General features: G+C 33.5%; 1 protein-coding gene across 2 annotated transcripts; it reads right to left on the bottom strand.

Moving 5' to 3' along the window:
- Nucleotides 1–635: 635 nt before the first annotated feature.
- ap4b1 (adaptor related protein complex 4 subunit beta 1) lies at nucleotides 636–17,293 on the bottom strand. Of its 2 annotated transcripts, none has more exons than XM_083521119.1 (11): nucleotides 17,169–17,293; nucleotides 16,299–16,418; nucleotides 15,485–15,709; nucleotides 15,257–15,387; nucleotides 8,962–9,109; nucleotides 7,911–8,407; nucleotides 5,828–5,911; nucleotides 3,893–3,996; nucleotides 2,020–2,227; nucleotides 1,324–1,623; nucleotides 636–1,136 (listed from the first exon to the last, which is right to left on the bottom strand). In XM_083521119.1, exons 2-11 carry the CDS (start codon nucleotides 16,409–16,411, stop codon nucleotides 715–717), a joined length of 2,232 nt encoding a protein of 743 aa, XP_083377245.1. In that variant the 5' UTR covers nucleotides 16,412–16,418; nucleotides 17,169–17,293; the 3' UTR covers nucleotides 636–714. The 2 variants fall into 2 exon arrangements, with proteins under 2 accessions (XP_083377245.1, XP_083377244.1); XM_083521118.1 differs by lacking the exon at nucleotides 17,169–17,293 and adding an exon at nucleotides 16,525–17,075.
- Nucleotides 17,294–17,585: the final 292 nt, after the last annotated feature.

Raw genomic sequence — 17,585 nt, 5'->3', positions numbered from 1 at the left:
CGCACTGAACTCAACTGCCAGTAGGGGCGCCATGGACAAAGCCGAGTCGGCTTGGCTGTCCTGGAGAGCCCAGAGCACCTGGTAAGAGGGTAGTGTGTGGAGACAAGACACATGGGCAGCAACTGAAAGGAGTGGAGAACGAGATGAAAAACTTTTGGCCGCGACTAAAGCTGGCTCTCTCCTCACTCTTTACTCCTAGGCAAAGACGGCAGCAGCAGAAGAGGAATTTCAACTTGCAGCGCTTTGTAAAAAAGTGGGAGACTCTTCGGCCCTGCGGCAGGATGTACCTGATCCCTACACGCTGAAGGAGACTGTGACAGATTTAGTTCATGGGTATCAAGGCCAAAAGCATGGCAGCCTGGGCAGAAAGCCTCGACCCCTCTCCCACCTCCAGAAACTCTCCACTACCCTTTTCTATGCAACAGAACACTCCTTCCCCCTTTAATTTAAAAATAAACCACCATTATAAATTCCCAATTTCTGTTTCCAGTGTCTGTGTTCAGTCGTGACAGTATTTATCAGGATCATTAGTATCTCATGAGCATCATGTATAGAGAGGCTTTCTTCATTTTGGGTCTTTCTTCTTCGCTCTTTACTTCTTATTTGTTCAACAGATCAAAGTTTTAAAGTAAATAAACCTGCAAATCAAAATGTATTTATTAATAAAAAAGTTTGAAGGATAAACGAAACAATCGGAGGTTGAAAGCCAATAGATCATAATGAGTCAGCTGAGTTGAGAGTGCGCAAGACGTCTAACACCACAGACACAAAGCCTTCAACAGCTTCTCGCTCCTCGGGGTGTTGCTTGATGGACAGCATGAGGTCGCCTTGGCAGGCTGGCTCGTCAGGTCCATCGTGCAGGAGCTCGGCAAGGATCACGCTCCCGCTGCTCCAGCTGTACATATAGAGCTTCCAGGGATAAGCGTTGCTCCGACTATATGCCAAGATCTGGATCTTCACCAGTTGGAAGGCGGAGTTTAGTGTTTCGGGCGATACAGAAGGACGAGGGACGCCCAGAGACTGCCGATGCAACACCTGCAGCTCCATCCACAGCTTTTCAAATGAGTCATGGGATATCAGAGGACTCAAAGAGAGTTTCGGTTCTTCTGAGGTATCGGGTGAAGAGTCGGCGTCTCCTGGTTACAAGCAAAAAAATTTGCAGAACATAACCATATGAGATCAGCACAGTGTCATAGGTCAAATGCAAGCCCAAGAACACGTGGAATAGCATGAGATGTTAGCTAGTATTATTTACCTAATGAAAGGATGCCTATTGGTGTAGCGTCATTATATAAAATATACAACAAAGTGTATCTAGCGTACCTTCCCTCAGGCTTCCATTTTGAAAGGTCTGATCCGGATCATTTATTCTGATATCGCCATCTCCATCCGAGATCTGAGCAGGAACGTCCTGCGCACGGCTTTCGGCTCCTAAAAGAGGATCCAGTGTGTTAAAGCTGGAAGCCCAGCGATTGATAGGTTCCTCGGTTCGGCCGATAATTAGGGTCATAGATGGGTCGGATTTAGGACCCAGGAGAACCTTGCGGGTTTCGTTTACTCCACACTGCAGGAGTCTGTAGTAGAGCAGAGCTCGATCCCGCACACACATATCACTGTCCTCCTCTGTTTGACAAAACAGAATCAACAAAGGTTACAGACACGCTGACAAGTTGAGCGTTATGTTTTTTTAAGAAATGATTGTTTGTGCAAGGTTTACTGGTAGGAATGTGCGTGTGTAATTGGTTTGTAATTCGCACTTGATAATGCCATTTATCAAATGCCGTATTTGTTAGCTTCAGGCAGATGTTTTTGTGCGAGTGTGTATACTGTTAACTTAATGCACAAATATTTGTGTGGGTGCACATAGTTTTTTTTAAGGCAACAATGCGTGCTATTATATTAGTGTTTACTGTCTGACACAAAGACAAATTACCGAGTTCCCAATAAGTCCTAAGAAATTATACTTTGAAGCTATAGATTTACAATGGTTTTTATTTGTCAAGCGGTTCCGTTACGCACCGATGCAGTAGTGTATGAGACGGCCCAACATGTCCTGAGTTTCTGCTGGCCGAGACAGAAATAACTTCAGCGATGCTGTGAGCAGTTCCATCTTCACTGCAGAGGAGATCTCCATTTTTATCCCGTCTATGAAGCCCTCCAGCACATAGGGGGCATTACTGATCTGCTCTCCGTGCACTCCGAGTAGCCATAGGAGAGCCTGTTTTCCCTGAGATAGCACGAGAAATACAGTCTATTTAAGATGGACAACGCCTTTAAAACAAAGCATTTGTTGATTTAATTTCCTTGTTTAAAACTCATCTAATGTTTATTTAACATTTAGTTATCTAATGTCCAGCTAACGTTTATCTAAAACTGAATTAAATTTAATATGATTCTCCTTTAACGCAATATCTAACGTTAAGACTCACCTAACATCCGCCTCACAGTCTCCAATGTTAATTTAACACTTACCTAACAAAGTACATGCGACAAGTATAAAGCACTTTTACCCAACATCCATCTAACACTCGTTTAACGTTAATATCATGTCCATCTAACATTATTCTAACACTAATCGAACAACTCACATTTATCGAACACTTCTCTATTGTTCATCTAACACTGCCATAAAATGTGCATCTAATACTAATCCAACACTAATAACGTTTAACATTCATTAACACTACACTCCAATGTCCATCTAACGTTCATCTAATGCTTATGCGGTGTCCATCTAACATTAATGCAGTGTCCATCAAATGTTCATCTAACGCTCATGCGATGTCCATCTAATGTTTATCTAATGCTCATTCGGTGTCCATCTAATGTCCATCTAATGCTCATCTAACGCTCAGGCGGTGTCCATCTAATGTCCATCTAATGCTCATCTAACGCTCAGGCGGTGTCCATCTAATGTCCATCTAATATTTAAACACAAACATTTATTTAAGACTCATCGAACAATTCTCCACCATTTATCTAACACTTATCTAATGTCTATCTAAAGCTCATCTTACATCCATTCAAAATCTATCCAACACTTATCTAACATTCATCTAATGCACACAATCTAATGACTGTTAATGTTAGATATAAACATTTGATGAACGTTGCACTCACCTAACACTTATCCAATGTCCATTTAATATTCATACATTAAACACTCCGGTCATGTGTACCCTTTATTAAACATTAACACCTGTCTAATGTAAACACGTATCTTACATCAGACGAACATTCAATTAACATCCATCTAACATTCCTCTATCGTTCATCTAACACCTATCTAACATCCGTCTTATGTTCATCTAACATTCATCTAGAACTTGTCTAACTTTTACCTAAACCTTTTCTTGCCTTTATCTAACACTTATCTGAAATCTGCCGAATCATTTGCCAAATGCCCACAAAACGGCTATCAAGTGATTACCAACATTAGTCTAATAACGTAAATCCGACATTCACCTAACGCTCCTCTAACGTCATCTACTGCTCAAATAACACTGTTTTAATAAAGAGCTTACATTCATCAAAATTTTACACTCGTCCAAAACCTTTTCCATTCACCTATGATTCGAGATAGAGAGATCAATTTTTCAGTGTCAGAAACTCAAATTCAAAATGCGCAGCTGAACCCGACCAAGAAAAAGTCAGCATGCAAATGATTGCAAATCAGTTTAGATAATGCAAATTCAGGAGACAAACACAAAAGGCTGGTGAAAGTCTAAAGAATAAACGGATTGCGTTTTTTTGTTTTATTTGCTCCTTTTCCGTTTTGTTGTTCGTAGGTCCGGTAAAACCCATCATTCTTGTGTGTTCACGTGTCGATTCATGTGGGTTCAGGCATCTATAGAATTAAAAGCATAGCATGAAGGACGTTGCGTTTCCATACCTCGTTATCCTGAGGAAGCTCGTCACACCCTTCCACGGCGTGACACACGGTCGCTGTGCTTTGAGGGCAAAACCAAGTCAGGTCTCTGTATGTCTGAATTACAGCTACGCACAAACACAAAACAGGCAATTTCCTTATTAAGTGGCAGACCGCAACTTTAAATGCATTTTTATTTTTAAAATTAAAAATATATACAAAAATGCCAGGGGTATAAAGAAAGAAACCAGAGTTAGCGCAGTGTCACTGTAGCTGCTCACTCCGGACCGGAATTAAGATTTGTACATGAAAACGCTAAACAATCCATAGTGCTAGCGTAAGTCGCTAAACAGTTTTATGTCCAGCTTAAAGAATTTCTCTTAAAAGGAGAAAATGCTGACAATTCCGCATATCGAGGGACACACACACACACACACACACCTTTAATACCCAAATAGGGTCTAACGAATGTAAACGGTATAAATTAATAGTTAATACATTTTATTTAATCAATTTAATTTGTGCCAATTTAACTGACTACTCAATTTAATAAGTATAAAAAAAGTGTATTGCATTAATTTGATTTATTCTATTTTATTTGCTATATTTAATTTTTTTATAAAATATTCTAAAATATTGTTTTTTATATTATTCAACCAATTTTATTTACAATTGTTTTAAAAATGTATACTGCTGATGTTCAGTAATCTTAATAATAATAATAAATTGCACTTTTAGGTTTCGCATTTCTTCCCTCTAAAGGTACCGGAATTGTTCCAGACTTTTGTGTACCGTTATAACCCTAACAGATATATTTATTATTTAAGTTCACTTCTAAAGCGTGTCCATTATCCAAGTCCCCTATAACTTTTTACAAGTGCATTAGTACAATGGTGGGTCCATAAGTATTTGGACAGCAACAGGTAGTGTTCTTTTTCTTCTTTTTTTTTTTTTTTTTTCTTTTTTTGCCCTCATCTTTTGGCACAATAAATTTTAAATGGCCCAAAAAAAATAGTAAATGGTAAATTCCAGTGGTGGACAAAGTACAGAAGCCACGTACTTGAGTAGATATACACTCGGTAAAATATGACTCCAGCAAAAGTGTCCCTTTAAACTTTCACTTGAGTAAAAGTACAAAAGTATTTGCCTTCAAATGTACTTAAGTATCCAAAGTACTATGAATAATTACAGCTATAATGCTCCTATTATAATTTGTGTCACAATTCTCTTTTCTTAATCAAACCAGTTTATGTGAAAAGACTCTGTTACTCATGGATCTATTAATAAAATGATATTAATGAGTCAAACGGCTGATTGAAATCTATGACACTTATCATAGCTCAAATGAGGCCACGGGTGTTGTCGCAAGATCGAATCAGGAGTTTCTTTCATTTTTATTCCTCTCAAAAAGTTCTGCTTGCTGTTGAACTTGCACTGAACTGTATGTTGGTGTAGATGCCGTCAAGCGGCAATCAAAAGTTAAAAACAGAGCGTCAGTCCGAACAGAAATACTTCAGTAAAGTACAGATACGCGAAAAAACTACTTAGGCACAGTCCTGAGTTACATTTACTTTGTTACTAACCACCACTGGTAAATACCCATAATACCCATGGAACACCAACAAAAAAACAATTCAGATACCCATCAAAACAGTGTCATGTTTAGAAATGTAGGTCGTCTGTATGTCCTTTTTCTTGGATGCCGTCACCTGATTGGCCAAACAAGTCACAAGTCACCGCGAGTCAGATTTCCGCACGTTTGCAAAGAACATCGCAAAAACAGATGTCCTTCAGGGAGAGGGCAAATCTTTAACAGTCTGAAAGTATTGGCACCCCCCAGCACCTATTGTTTAAAATATACATTTTCGAAAGAAGGAAATTCTTAAAATGAGACCGAGGTGAACGGATTCATGATTACGGCGCAAGGAGTGTGTTTTTGTGCGCGGGTTTATCACTTACCAGAAGTAATATGTTCTTGCTTTAGTGCCAACAATCCTGTCAGATTTTCCAAACACTTCTCGGTATACGTTCGTCCAATACGACCTGTGCAGCAGAAGAGCTCAGTCAGGTTTATCACTACACTACGTGCCAAGACATTTTTTTTGTCTATCTTAGGCCCAACACATGTAGGACGTGTTCTTTACTTTATTTTAAAGTATGGATGAAGTATTTTCACTTCTGTATGCTGATACAGACAAACATATCCCATGATAGACATGTTAATAGGTTAAAGTTCTTGAATTTAAATAAACAATTAAGGCTTTCTGTGGTTTAACCTCCATGAACTATGCAAGGTTTCATGAATATGCAAATTTACAAAACAAAAACCCTGCTGTATGTTAGACAAGCCTAGGTAAATTTACCAACATTTACACGTTTCCTTTCTTTCTCTTACTTGTACACAACAATTAAATAAGGATAATACACAACCAGGCAGTGAACGAGCCACAATTTGCAAACACAATTCATTTGAAATATATAATTCAGTATTTTCCTCTGCACAGTGCCTGACAAAAGCAGTGTTGGGCAGTAACGCGTTACTTTTGACAGTAACTAATACTGTAACGCGTTACTTTTTTAAATAAAGTAACTTCTTACCGTTACCGTTACCGTATGGTGCGTTACCCGTTACTTTTTTAACTGAATTAATTTGGGCTGAAGTGTAGACTACAGTCTAACCTGCTTACAGCAGCGTCGCATTGTAGGATTGGTGGATGAACCACTGTAAACAGGAAGAAGACGCGCTGTGGGCGTGTCTCCGTTTATTCAGGTCTGTGCGGCAGTAATGGCGAGAGCAAGACGAGTTTCTCAAAGTGGAAATATGCTCATTATTTCACTTTAGTTGAGTATAAAGACAAACACTTTTAAGTCAAATGTAAGCTGTGTCTTTCTGGTTCGAAGCTCGTATCTACTGCGATAAACAGCAACTCCAATCTGTCGAAGCTCCTCCAGGACCTCCATGCCTGAGGAGCTAGAAGCTAGAAGCTAAGCCGCTGTTCTGTTCTACATTGTCGATAGTTTTCATACTTCAGCTGTGAAAGGAACATTTTTAAGAGCTCGACAAAACAGCAGAAATCACTTTAGTTTTTGATTGTGAATATATAATTCAGCTTGTTTTGTTATTTATTTCAGAAATCCTTGTGATATATTCAGTTTGTGCTGCTCTGACTTTAATAAAATAGTGTTTAAAAATTACTTTGTGTTTAAGTCAGTTTTGCGTTTGTGTAGAACATGACGCATAAAACCGCATTAATGGGAACATTAAAGGTTCTTTAACTAAATGAAGGTAACTTTTAACAGTAACGCGTTTTTTGGTGTATGTAATCAACAAAGTAACTGAGTTACTTTTTGAATAAAGTAACGAGTAACGACGAGCACAACACTGGACAAAAGTGTGTAAACACCTTTTTTTTTTCTTTATATAAAAAAAATAAATAAATAAAAAACACGCATCGTTTTGTTTCTATGCAACAAACTAAATAAAAGGCTGGATAAAAGAATGTTGACAGACCGCCTCACAACCACAGTTAAATAAGGAAGTGGAAGCTTAATAGTTTGAGGTTGCTTTGGAGCAGGGAATGTTGGAGACTTACACCATGCAATTCCATCTGGACTGCAGACGTTCAAAAAGTACATATCAATCTTATGGTGAGGTGTCCACAAACTTTTGTCCACAAAATCCAATTATTATAAAAAAAAATTACATAGCTAGGAAGCAGGAGTGTTTTTTGATTGTGGCGAGTTTCATGTGTTGTGACTTCTGCGAACCTGGAACAGGGTTAATGATTTTCCTTTATCCATAAAAAATAATAATAATAATTATATATATATAAAATTCTAATCTCATTCTCCACATTTTTTGTAGTCAAGCGTAATAAATGGTTTCTATAAAATATCTCTGTAACTACTAAAAGTCAACCTTCTTCCTTTATTTTTAAAGAAACTGAAACACGTATGTATATATAAAGGAATGTATATTTTTAAAAATAGGTGTGTATTTGTGTTAGTTTGTGGATATAGAAGCATAGACTCAGTGAGTTACCTATCGCTTTAATAGCTGCCTGGGCCAGTTTAGTAGAGACGTCAGTGCAGTAACTCTTTAGTTCCTCCAGGATCATCGTAACGTTCTCGTCGTTCACCAGCTCCACCAGGATTTCCATTTTGCGGAGTTTGACGTACGGCGGTTCAGAAAAAGCGCAAAAGAATCGTTTGTAATGGCCGCCGTATGCGGTCGGTTGACTGCGGAGAACCTGCTGAACGTGGCAGAGCGCCGTGAAGCGCATTTCCCGTGCTGCAGCCCCGCAGGTGGCCAGCAGGGGGGCCCGAGCGCGCATGAGGGAATCAGCTTGCACTGTAGGGTGGGCGGCGGCTAATTGCAGGAAAAGGCGGAGTGTGGCAGCCATGACGGGCGGCTGGGTGCTGAGCAGGAAGGTGTCGATCAGGCTGAGGATGTCGAAAAGCTCGTCATCGTTACGGGGACGATAACGCAGCAGGAACGTTAGAACTTCACTCTGAGACCAGCTGTCCAAATCCTTCAGCCTAGAACCGGAAAAAAAAAAAAGTCATGATTTATGATGATGAGACAAAATAATGCAAGTTTCAATATAACCAGAAGCTGCTTTATAAGAGAGGCCATGCCTCCTTTATTGTGACTGACAGGCACAGAGGCCATGCCTCCTTCAAAAGGCCTGACAGGCACTGAGGCCACACCTCCTTCATTGAGACTGGCAGGCACAGAGGCCACGCCTCCTTCACTGGGACTAACAAACACCATTGCCACACCTCCTTTACAGACACTGAAAGGTATAGAGGCCACAACTCCTTCACTGGGACTGACAGGCACCAAGGCCACACGACCTTCTGAGAGACCGACAGGTACAGAGTTCATGCCTTCCTCACAGAGACTGACAGGCACAGAGGCCACGCCTCCTTCACCGGTACTGACAGGCACAGAGGCCATGCCACCTTTAATCGGACTGACCGGCACAAAGACCATTACTCCTTTAAAGAGACTGACAGGTGCAGAGGCCACGCATCTTTCACAGAGACTGAGAGGTACAGAGGCCACGCCTCCAGCTGTAGAGGAATCAGACCTGTTGATGAGGTGATGTGCGATGGGTTTGTTAATGACGACGCCTCCCTCGTGGCGTAAAATCTCCTCCAGAGCACGCAGGCAGTTTACCATCACTACAGGGTCAGGGTCTCTCAGCAGAGCGTACAGCTCGTTCACCATGGCACCATCTGCAGCAGAACATCACCACCATCAATATCAGCATCAAGAAACGAGGAACTCATAGAAAACAAGCAACGGATAAAAAAGGATGTATGAAAGAATGTAAGGAAAAAATAATAATGAGAGAGAAAGAAATTTTGTCTATTATTGTTTCTATTTGTTAAGTGTGGAAAATAGTTATGTCGCCCTCTTGTGGTTAACATCTGTTTTACACATATTGAATACTATACTGTAAACTGTAATTCTATACAATATATCAGATTTTGGTGACCGATATGTTTTATGTTACTAATTTATCCGTCTTGAACACTAATGGCCATCTCTAAACTCACACACTTTATTTTTAATTTGAATTGGCTCCTCTTTGCGATGTGAGGAAATGCAAGCCTGCTTTCTTTCCTTTAGATTAGCAAATAAGAAAGTAGTTTTTCAGTAGTGACCCGGCAGAAGTGTAATCTATTTTAATATGAGTGAGAGGAGAGAGGCGAGTCCACAGGACACACTCAGTACCAGTCATGTGCTCTGAATTTAACACTTGTCTGTCCACTATTACAACAATAATAAAACACTACTACTAATAATAAAATAAGTAGTAGAAGAAAAAGAGGAAGAAAAATACATTACTACTATAATACTTCTACTACAAAAAAATTATAATAATGACAATTTTATATATAACAAATACTACTACTACTAAAAATAATAAAAAAGATTACTTCTACACTTCTACTACACTACTACATCTACTACTACTACTAATAATAAGAAGAAGAAACACTACTACTATCTTACTACACTTCTACTACTAATTAATAATAATAATAATAATAATAATAATAATAAACACTACTACTATCTTACTACACTTCTACTACTAATTAATAATAATAATAATAATAATAATAATAAACACTACTACTATCTTACTACACTTCTACTACTAATTAATAATAATAATAATAATAATAATAATAATAATAATAAACACTACTACTATCTTACTACACTTCTACTACTAATTAATAATAATAATAATAATAATAATAATAAACACTACTACTATCTTACTACACTTCTACTACTAATTAATAATAATAATAATAATAATAATAATAATAATAATAATAATAATAATAATAAACACTACTACTATCTTACTACACTTCTACTACTAATTAATAATAATAATAATAATAATAATAATAATAATAATAATAATAATAATAAACACTACTACTATCTTACTACACTTCTACTACTAATTAATAATAATAATAATAATAATAATAATAATAATAATAAACACTACTACTATCTTACTACACTTCTACTACTAATTAATAATAATAATAATAATAATAATAATAATAATAATAATAAACACTACTACTATCTTACTACACTTCTACTACTAATTAATAATAATAATAATAATAATAATAATAATAATAATAATAAACACTACTACTATCTTACTACACTTCTACTACTAATTAATAATAATAATAATAATAATAATAAACACTACTACTATCTTACTACACTTCTACTACTAATTAATAATAATAATAATAATAATAATAATAATAATAAACACTACTACTATCTTACTACACTTCTACTACTAATTAATAATAATAATAATAATAATAATAATAATAATAATAAACACTACTACTATCTTACTACACTTCTACTACTAATTAATAATAATAATAATAATAATAATAATAATAATAAACACTACTACTATCTTACTACACTTCTACTACTAATTAATAATAATAATAATAATAATAATAATAAACACTACTACTATCTTACTACACTTCTACTACTAATTAATAATAATAATAATAATAATAATAATAATAATAATAATAAACACTACTACTATCTTACTACACTTCTACTACTAATTAATAATAATAATAATAATAATAATAATAATAATAATAATAATAAACACTACTACTATCTTACTACACTTCTACTACTAATTAATAATAATAATAATAATAATAATAATAATAATAATAATAAACACTACTACTATCTTACTACACTTCTACTACTAATAATAATAATAAGAAGAAGAAACACTACTATTACAAATAATAACTACTATATTACTACTCTACTACTAATAACACTACTACTACTACTTCTACTACTACTACTACTACTACTAATAATAATAATAATAATAATAATAATAATAATAATAATAAACACTACTACTATCTTACTACACTTCTACTACTAATTAATAATAATAATAATAATAATAATAATAATAATAATAAACACTACTACTATCTTACTACACTTCTACTACTAATTAATAATAATAATAATAATAATAATAATAATAATAAACACTACTACTATCTTACTACACTTCTACTACTAATAATAATAAGAAGAAACACTACTATTACAAATAATAACTACTATATTACTACTCTACTACTACTACTACTACTAATAATAATAATAATAATAATAATAATAATAATAAACACTACTACTATCTTACTACACTTCTACTACTAATTAATAATAATAATAATAATAATAATAATAAACACTACTACTATCTTACTACACTTCTACTACTACTACTACTAATAATAATAATAATAATAATAATAATAATAATAATAAACACTACTACTATCTTACTACACTTCTACTACTAATTAATAATAATAATAATAATAATAATAATAATAATAATAATAATAATAATAATAATAAACACTACTACTATCTTACTACACTTCTACTACTAATAATAATAATAAGAAGAAGAAACACTACTATTACAAATAATAACTACTATATTACTACTCTACTACTAATAACACTACTACTACTACTACTACTACTACTACTACTACTACTAATAATAATAATAATAATATTAATAATAATAATAAACACTACTACTATCTTACTACACTTCTACTACTACTACTACTACTACTACTACTACTACTAATAATAATAATAATAATAATAATATTAATAATAATAATAAACACTACTACTATCTTACTACACTTCTACTACTATACTACTACTACTAATAATAATAATAATAACACTACTACTATCTTACTACACTACTACTACTAATAATAATAATAATAAACACTACTACTATCTTACACTACTACTACTAATAATAATAATAATAAAAATAATAATAAACACTACTACTATCTTACACTACTACTACTAATAATAATAATAATAATAATAATAATAATAAACACTACTACTATCTTACTACACTTCTACTACTAATAATAATAATAATAATAATAATAATAATAATAATAATAATAATAATAATAAACACTACTACTATCTTACACTACTACTACTACTACTACTAATAATAATAATAATAATAAACACTACTACTATCTTACACTACTACTACTACTACTACTAATAATAATAATAATAATAATAATAATAATAATAATAATAATAAACACTACTACTATCTTACTACACTTCTACTACTACTACTACTACTAATAATAATAATAATAAAAATAATAATAAACACTACTACTATCTTACTACACTTCTACTACTATACTACTACTACTAATAATAATAATAATAATAATAATAATAATAATAATAAACACTACTACTATCTTACACTACTACTACTACTACTACTAATAATAATAATAATAATAATAAACACTACTACTACTACTAATAATAATAATAATAAACACTACTACTATCTTACTACACTTCTACTACTATACTACTACTACTACTACTACTACTAATAATAATAATAATAATAATAAACACTACTACTATCTTACTACACTTCTACTACTATACTACTACTACTAATAATAATAATAATAATAATAATAATAAACACTACTACTACTATACTACTACTACTAATAATAATAATAATAATAATAATAATAATAAACACTACTACTATCTTACTACACTTCTACTACTATACTACTAATAATAATAATAATAATAATAATAATAATAAACACTTCTACTACTATACTACTACTACTACTAATAATAATAATAATAATAATAAACACTACTACTATCTTACACTACTACTACTACTAATAATAATAATAATAATAATAATAATAATAATAATAATAATAATAATAAACACTACTACTATCTTACTACACTTCTACTACTACTACTACTAATAATAATAATAATAATAATAATAATAATAAACACTACTACTATCTTACTACACTTCTACTACTAATTAATAATAATAATAATAATAATAAACACTACTACTATCTTACACTACTACTACTACTACTACTACTAATAATAATAATAATAATAATAATAATAATAAACACTACTACTATCTTACTACACTTCTACTACTACTACTACTAATAATAATAATAATAATAATAATAATAATAATAATAATAATAATAAACACTACTACTATCTTACTACACTTCTACTACTAATTAATAATAATAATAATAATAATAAACACTACTACTATCTTACACTACTACTACTACTACTACTACTAATAATAATAATAATAATAATAATAATAATAAACACTACTACTATCTTACTACACTTCTACTACTACTACTACTACTACTACTACTAATAATAATAATAATAATAATAATAATAATAATAAACACTACTACTATCTTACACTACTACTACTAATAATAATAATAATAATAATAATAATAATAATAATTAATAATAATAATAAACACTACTACTATCTTACTACACTTCTACTACTATACTACTACTACTAATAATAATAATAATAATAATAATAAACACTACTACTATCTTACACTACTACTACTACTACTACTAATAATAATAATAATAATAATTAATAATAATAAACACTACTACTATCTTACTACACTTCTACTACTACTACTACTACTACTACTACTACTACTACTACTACTAATAATAATAATAATAATAATAAACACTACTACTATCTTACACTACTACTACTAATTAATAATAATAATAATAATAATAATAATTAATAATAATAATAAACACTACTACTATCTTACTACACTTCTACTAAAATACTACTACTACTAATAATAATAATAATAATAAACACTACTCTTACACTACTACTACTAATAAAAAGAAGAAGAAACACGACTATTACGAGTAACTACTATATTACTACACTACTACTTCTAATAACAATAATAACACTATTACTACTACTACTAATAATAATAATAATAATAACATTATTACTTCTAATAATTATAAGAAAAACAATAATAACACTTACTACTACTAATAAAAAACTACTACAACAAATAATATCATTACTATACTACTACTAATAATAATAATAATAATAAACACTACTACACTACTTTAACAAATAACACTACTACTACTAATAATAACACTACAACTAATACTAATAAACACTATTGCACTACTATTACAAATAATAATAATAATAACACTATTACTACTAATACTAATAATAAACACTATTACACTACTACTAATAATAAACTACTACTATACTACAACTTCTTTTTACCACTACTACGAATTATATTATTATTATAATACTTATACATCTACTACTACCACTAATAATAATAACAACAATAACAACAAATTTCTACTAAAATACTTATGCTACTTTTACTACCACTATAATAATATTAATACTAAGAGAAATATATTACTACTTTACTGCTACTTATTATAATTGAATTATTAAAATACTTATGCTACTTCTAATACTATTACTGTTATACTACTAATATAATAATGACAAAGATGATGAATACATTACTACTACTATTAATAACAACAATACTATTACGACTATAAAACTTATTACTATAATAATAATAATAATAATAATAATAATAATAATAATAAGTAGAAGAATACATTGCTACTATACCACTAACTTATTTAATACTTCTGCTACTTATAACAATAATAATTAAATAATAAAACAACTACTATTATACTAATAATAAAAATAAGACAATAAAGAAGAATACTATACTACTTCTCCATGTACTACTAATACTGTTATTAATAATAGCTCGGTTCAGTACCGATGTCAGCGTTGGTCTGGAGGTTGTGTATTTTGGCGCATCCTAACACGGCCACTCTCCTCACGTAGGACGATTTATCCCGCAGAGCGTTCATTACAGGCTGGTGGATGTACTCGATTATTCCAGGCATCCTGCGATCAAAGAAAGTGAAAAACGATTTCATCGAACGATAACGATCATAAAACGAGAAACGTCACTACATCGACAATCCGTTTCTGTCGTCCGTACCTGAGGTTGCACATGTTGCGGAGAGCCAGGCCACGGATCATGGGGTTGGGATTGTCACAGTCCTTCCTCAGCGTGTTAATGGCGAGCAGAGCCATGTCGGGCTTCACTCCGGCGAACGTCACCATGTAGAGAAACACCAGCTTCTTCTGCACCACGTCTACCGTCGCGCTCGCCTTCACCATCTCCATGAACACGCTCGACACATCCGTGCCCTCAGTCATACACCTGCAAACCAGATGCACATTCCACACACAGCCGTCATTAACAAGCACTGTACGAGGGGCTATCAAAATGTTTTGAGACTAGTTTGGTAACATGCCAATAGATGGCAGCACAAGGCTGCACACACAGTCACAGGAAGCACTGACCTTCATAAGTCAGTGTGCCAAAAGACTTCGTCCTGTGTACATCGGGAGCTGTGCAACTGGTGCGATTCTGATCACGTGTGCACGTGAGTTTCTCCCGGAAACAACTATCGCTTCATTAGGCGGATGCTCTTATCCAAAAACGACTTACAACTAAGCAATTAATGGTGAGGGGCCTTGCTCAAGGGCCCAGCAGTAGCACCTTGGTTTTGCTGGGGTTTGAACTCATGACCTTCTGTTTCAAAGTTTCATGACCTTCTGTTTCAAATTCTGATGCCGAAACCAGTCAGCTACCACCTCCATAATGCTCTCCAACATTCATTATAAAATACGAAACCAAAAGGAACTGATGGAAAGTGTGTGTGTGTGTGTGTGTGTGTGTGTGTGTGTGTGTGTGTGTGTTTTGTCTAAGGTGTGCAGCGTGCCCGCCTTGTTACCGTAGCACTGACCTGATGACCTGCGTGATGTAATTTCTGTAGCGGAGCCGGTCTGCTTGGACATTTGGATTGGACAGCGCCCGCTTCAGGTCCTTCACCGTCTCCTCACACCCGAAATACGGCATTGTCTCGCTGGGAACAAACAGGGGACAGCGGAACATTATTTCTCACACACACACACACACACACACAATCATGCAGGCATGTTGGTATAGTACAGTGGCATTGTTGTTGGTACCAGGGTGGTGGGAGTAGGTCTATAACTGCTGATCTCTCAGGATTTTCACACACACCAGTCTCTTGTGGACAGAAATGTTGATGAGAGAGATCAATAAAAAAAATGCACATGGAGTAGGCAGAAAAGTATCCCAGAATGCCACAGATTGAGTATTACTGCTGAGCTTGATTCTTTGGTCCTGACCTTAATTTGGCATCTCCTCATGAGCCTGATTATGCGACAAATCTCATCCAGTTTAATGTAAAACATGGAAATAAATGCTATGATACAGTTTGTAGATGCTAATTGGTAGTGAACATGCTAAATCTGTTACATAACACCAGAAAAAGAGCAAACATACCCTGGATTTAAAAAATTATAATTCATGTAAATAATTTAAAAAGCCTTTTATGGTATACATTTTGTCAAAAAAATTCAATGTATACCATAAAAACGCAACTAGATACGCGATAGATCATCGTCATCCGGACTCACCCAATCAAATTACGAATACAAACCGGAAGTGCTGCAGGATACGAGATGTGAGCGATACATGTTGCACTATGACACTTAGTCGCTGCGAGATAACTTGGAAAAATCACAATTTTAGGTTTGAGATTGAATGTCATGACTGATCACATGATCACACAGCGACAGCATCTTACCGTTCAGGAACCGAATCCGATCAAACAGTTCTGAACATTTTCCCCAGGGTGGAGAACAGACTGCATTTCTGCTTCCACACTGTGTTTATGTAGGGATAGCCTGCAGCGTGAGGGCGGAGGTGATACATAAACTTCCGGTTGCTTTTAGCCTTCAACATAAAAGCTTATAGAATAAAAGGGTACATTTTCAAGGGCACATTTTAAGAAAGAATGACAAATATTTGTTCATATTTATTTATCAATAATAATTATAATATTAATAATAATAATAATAATAATAATAATGTGATGCAATTAGCAGATCCCCTACCAACCCCCAGTGTACACTTATCAGACATAACATTAATGATCACCTGCCTAATCGTGTTGGTTGGTTGGTTGGCCCCTTTTGCTGCCAAAACAGTTCTGACCCCTCGA

The sequence above is a fragment of the Silurus aristotelis genome, assembly GCF_946808225.1.
Source record: "Silurus aristotelis genome assembly, chromosome: 19".
Taxonomy (NCBI): domain Eukaryota; kingdom Metazoa; phylum Chordata; class Actinopteri; order Siluriformes; family Siluridae; genus Silurus; species Silurus aristotelis.
The sequence above is the reverse complement of the archived record's forward strand: the minus strand, read 5'-3'. Positions and strand labels throughout refer to the sequence as shown.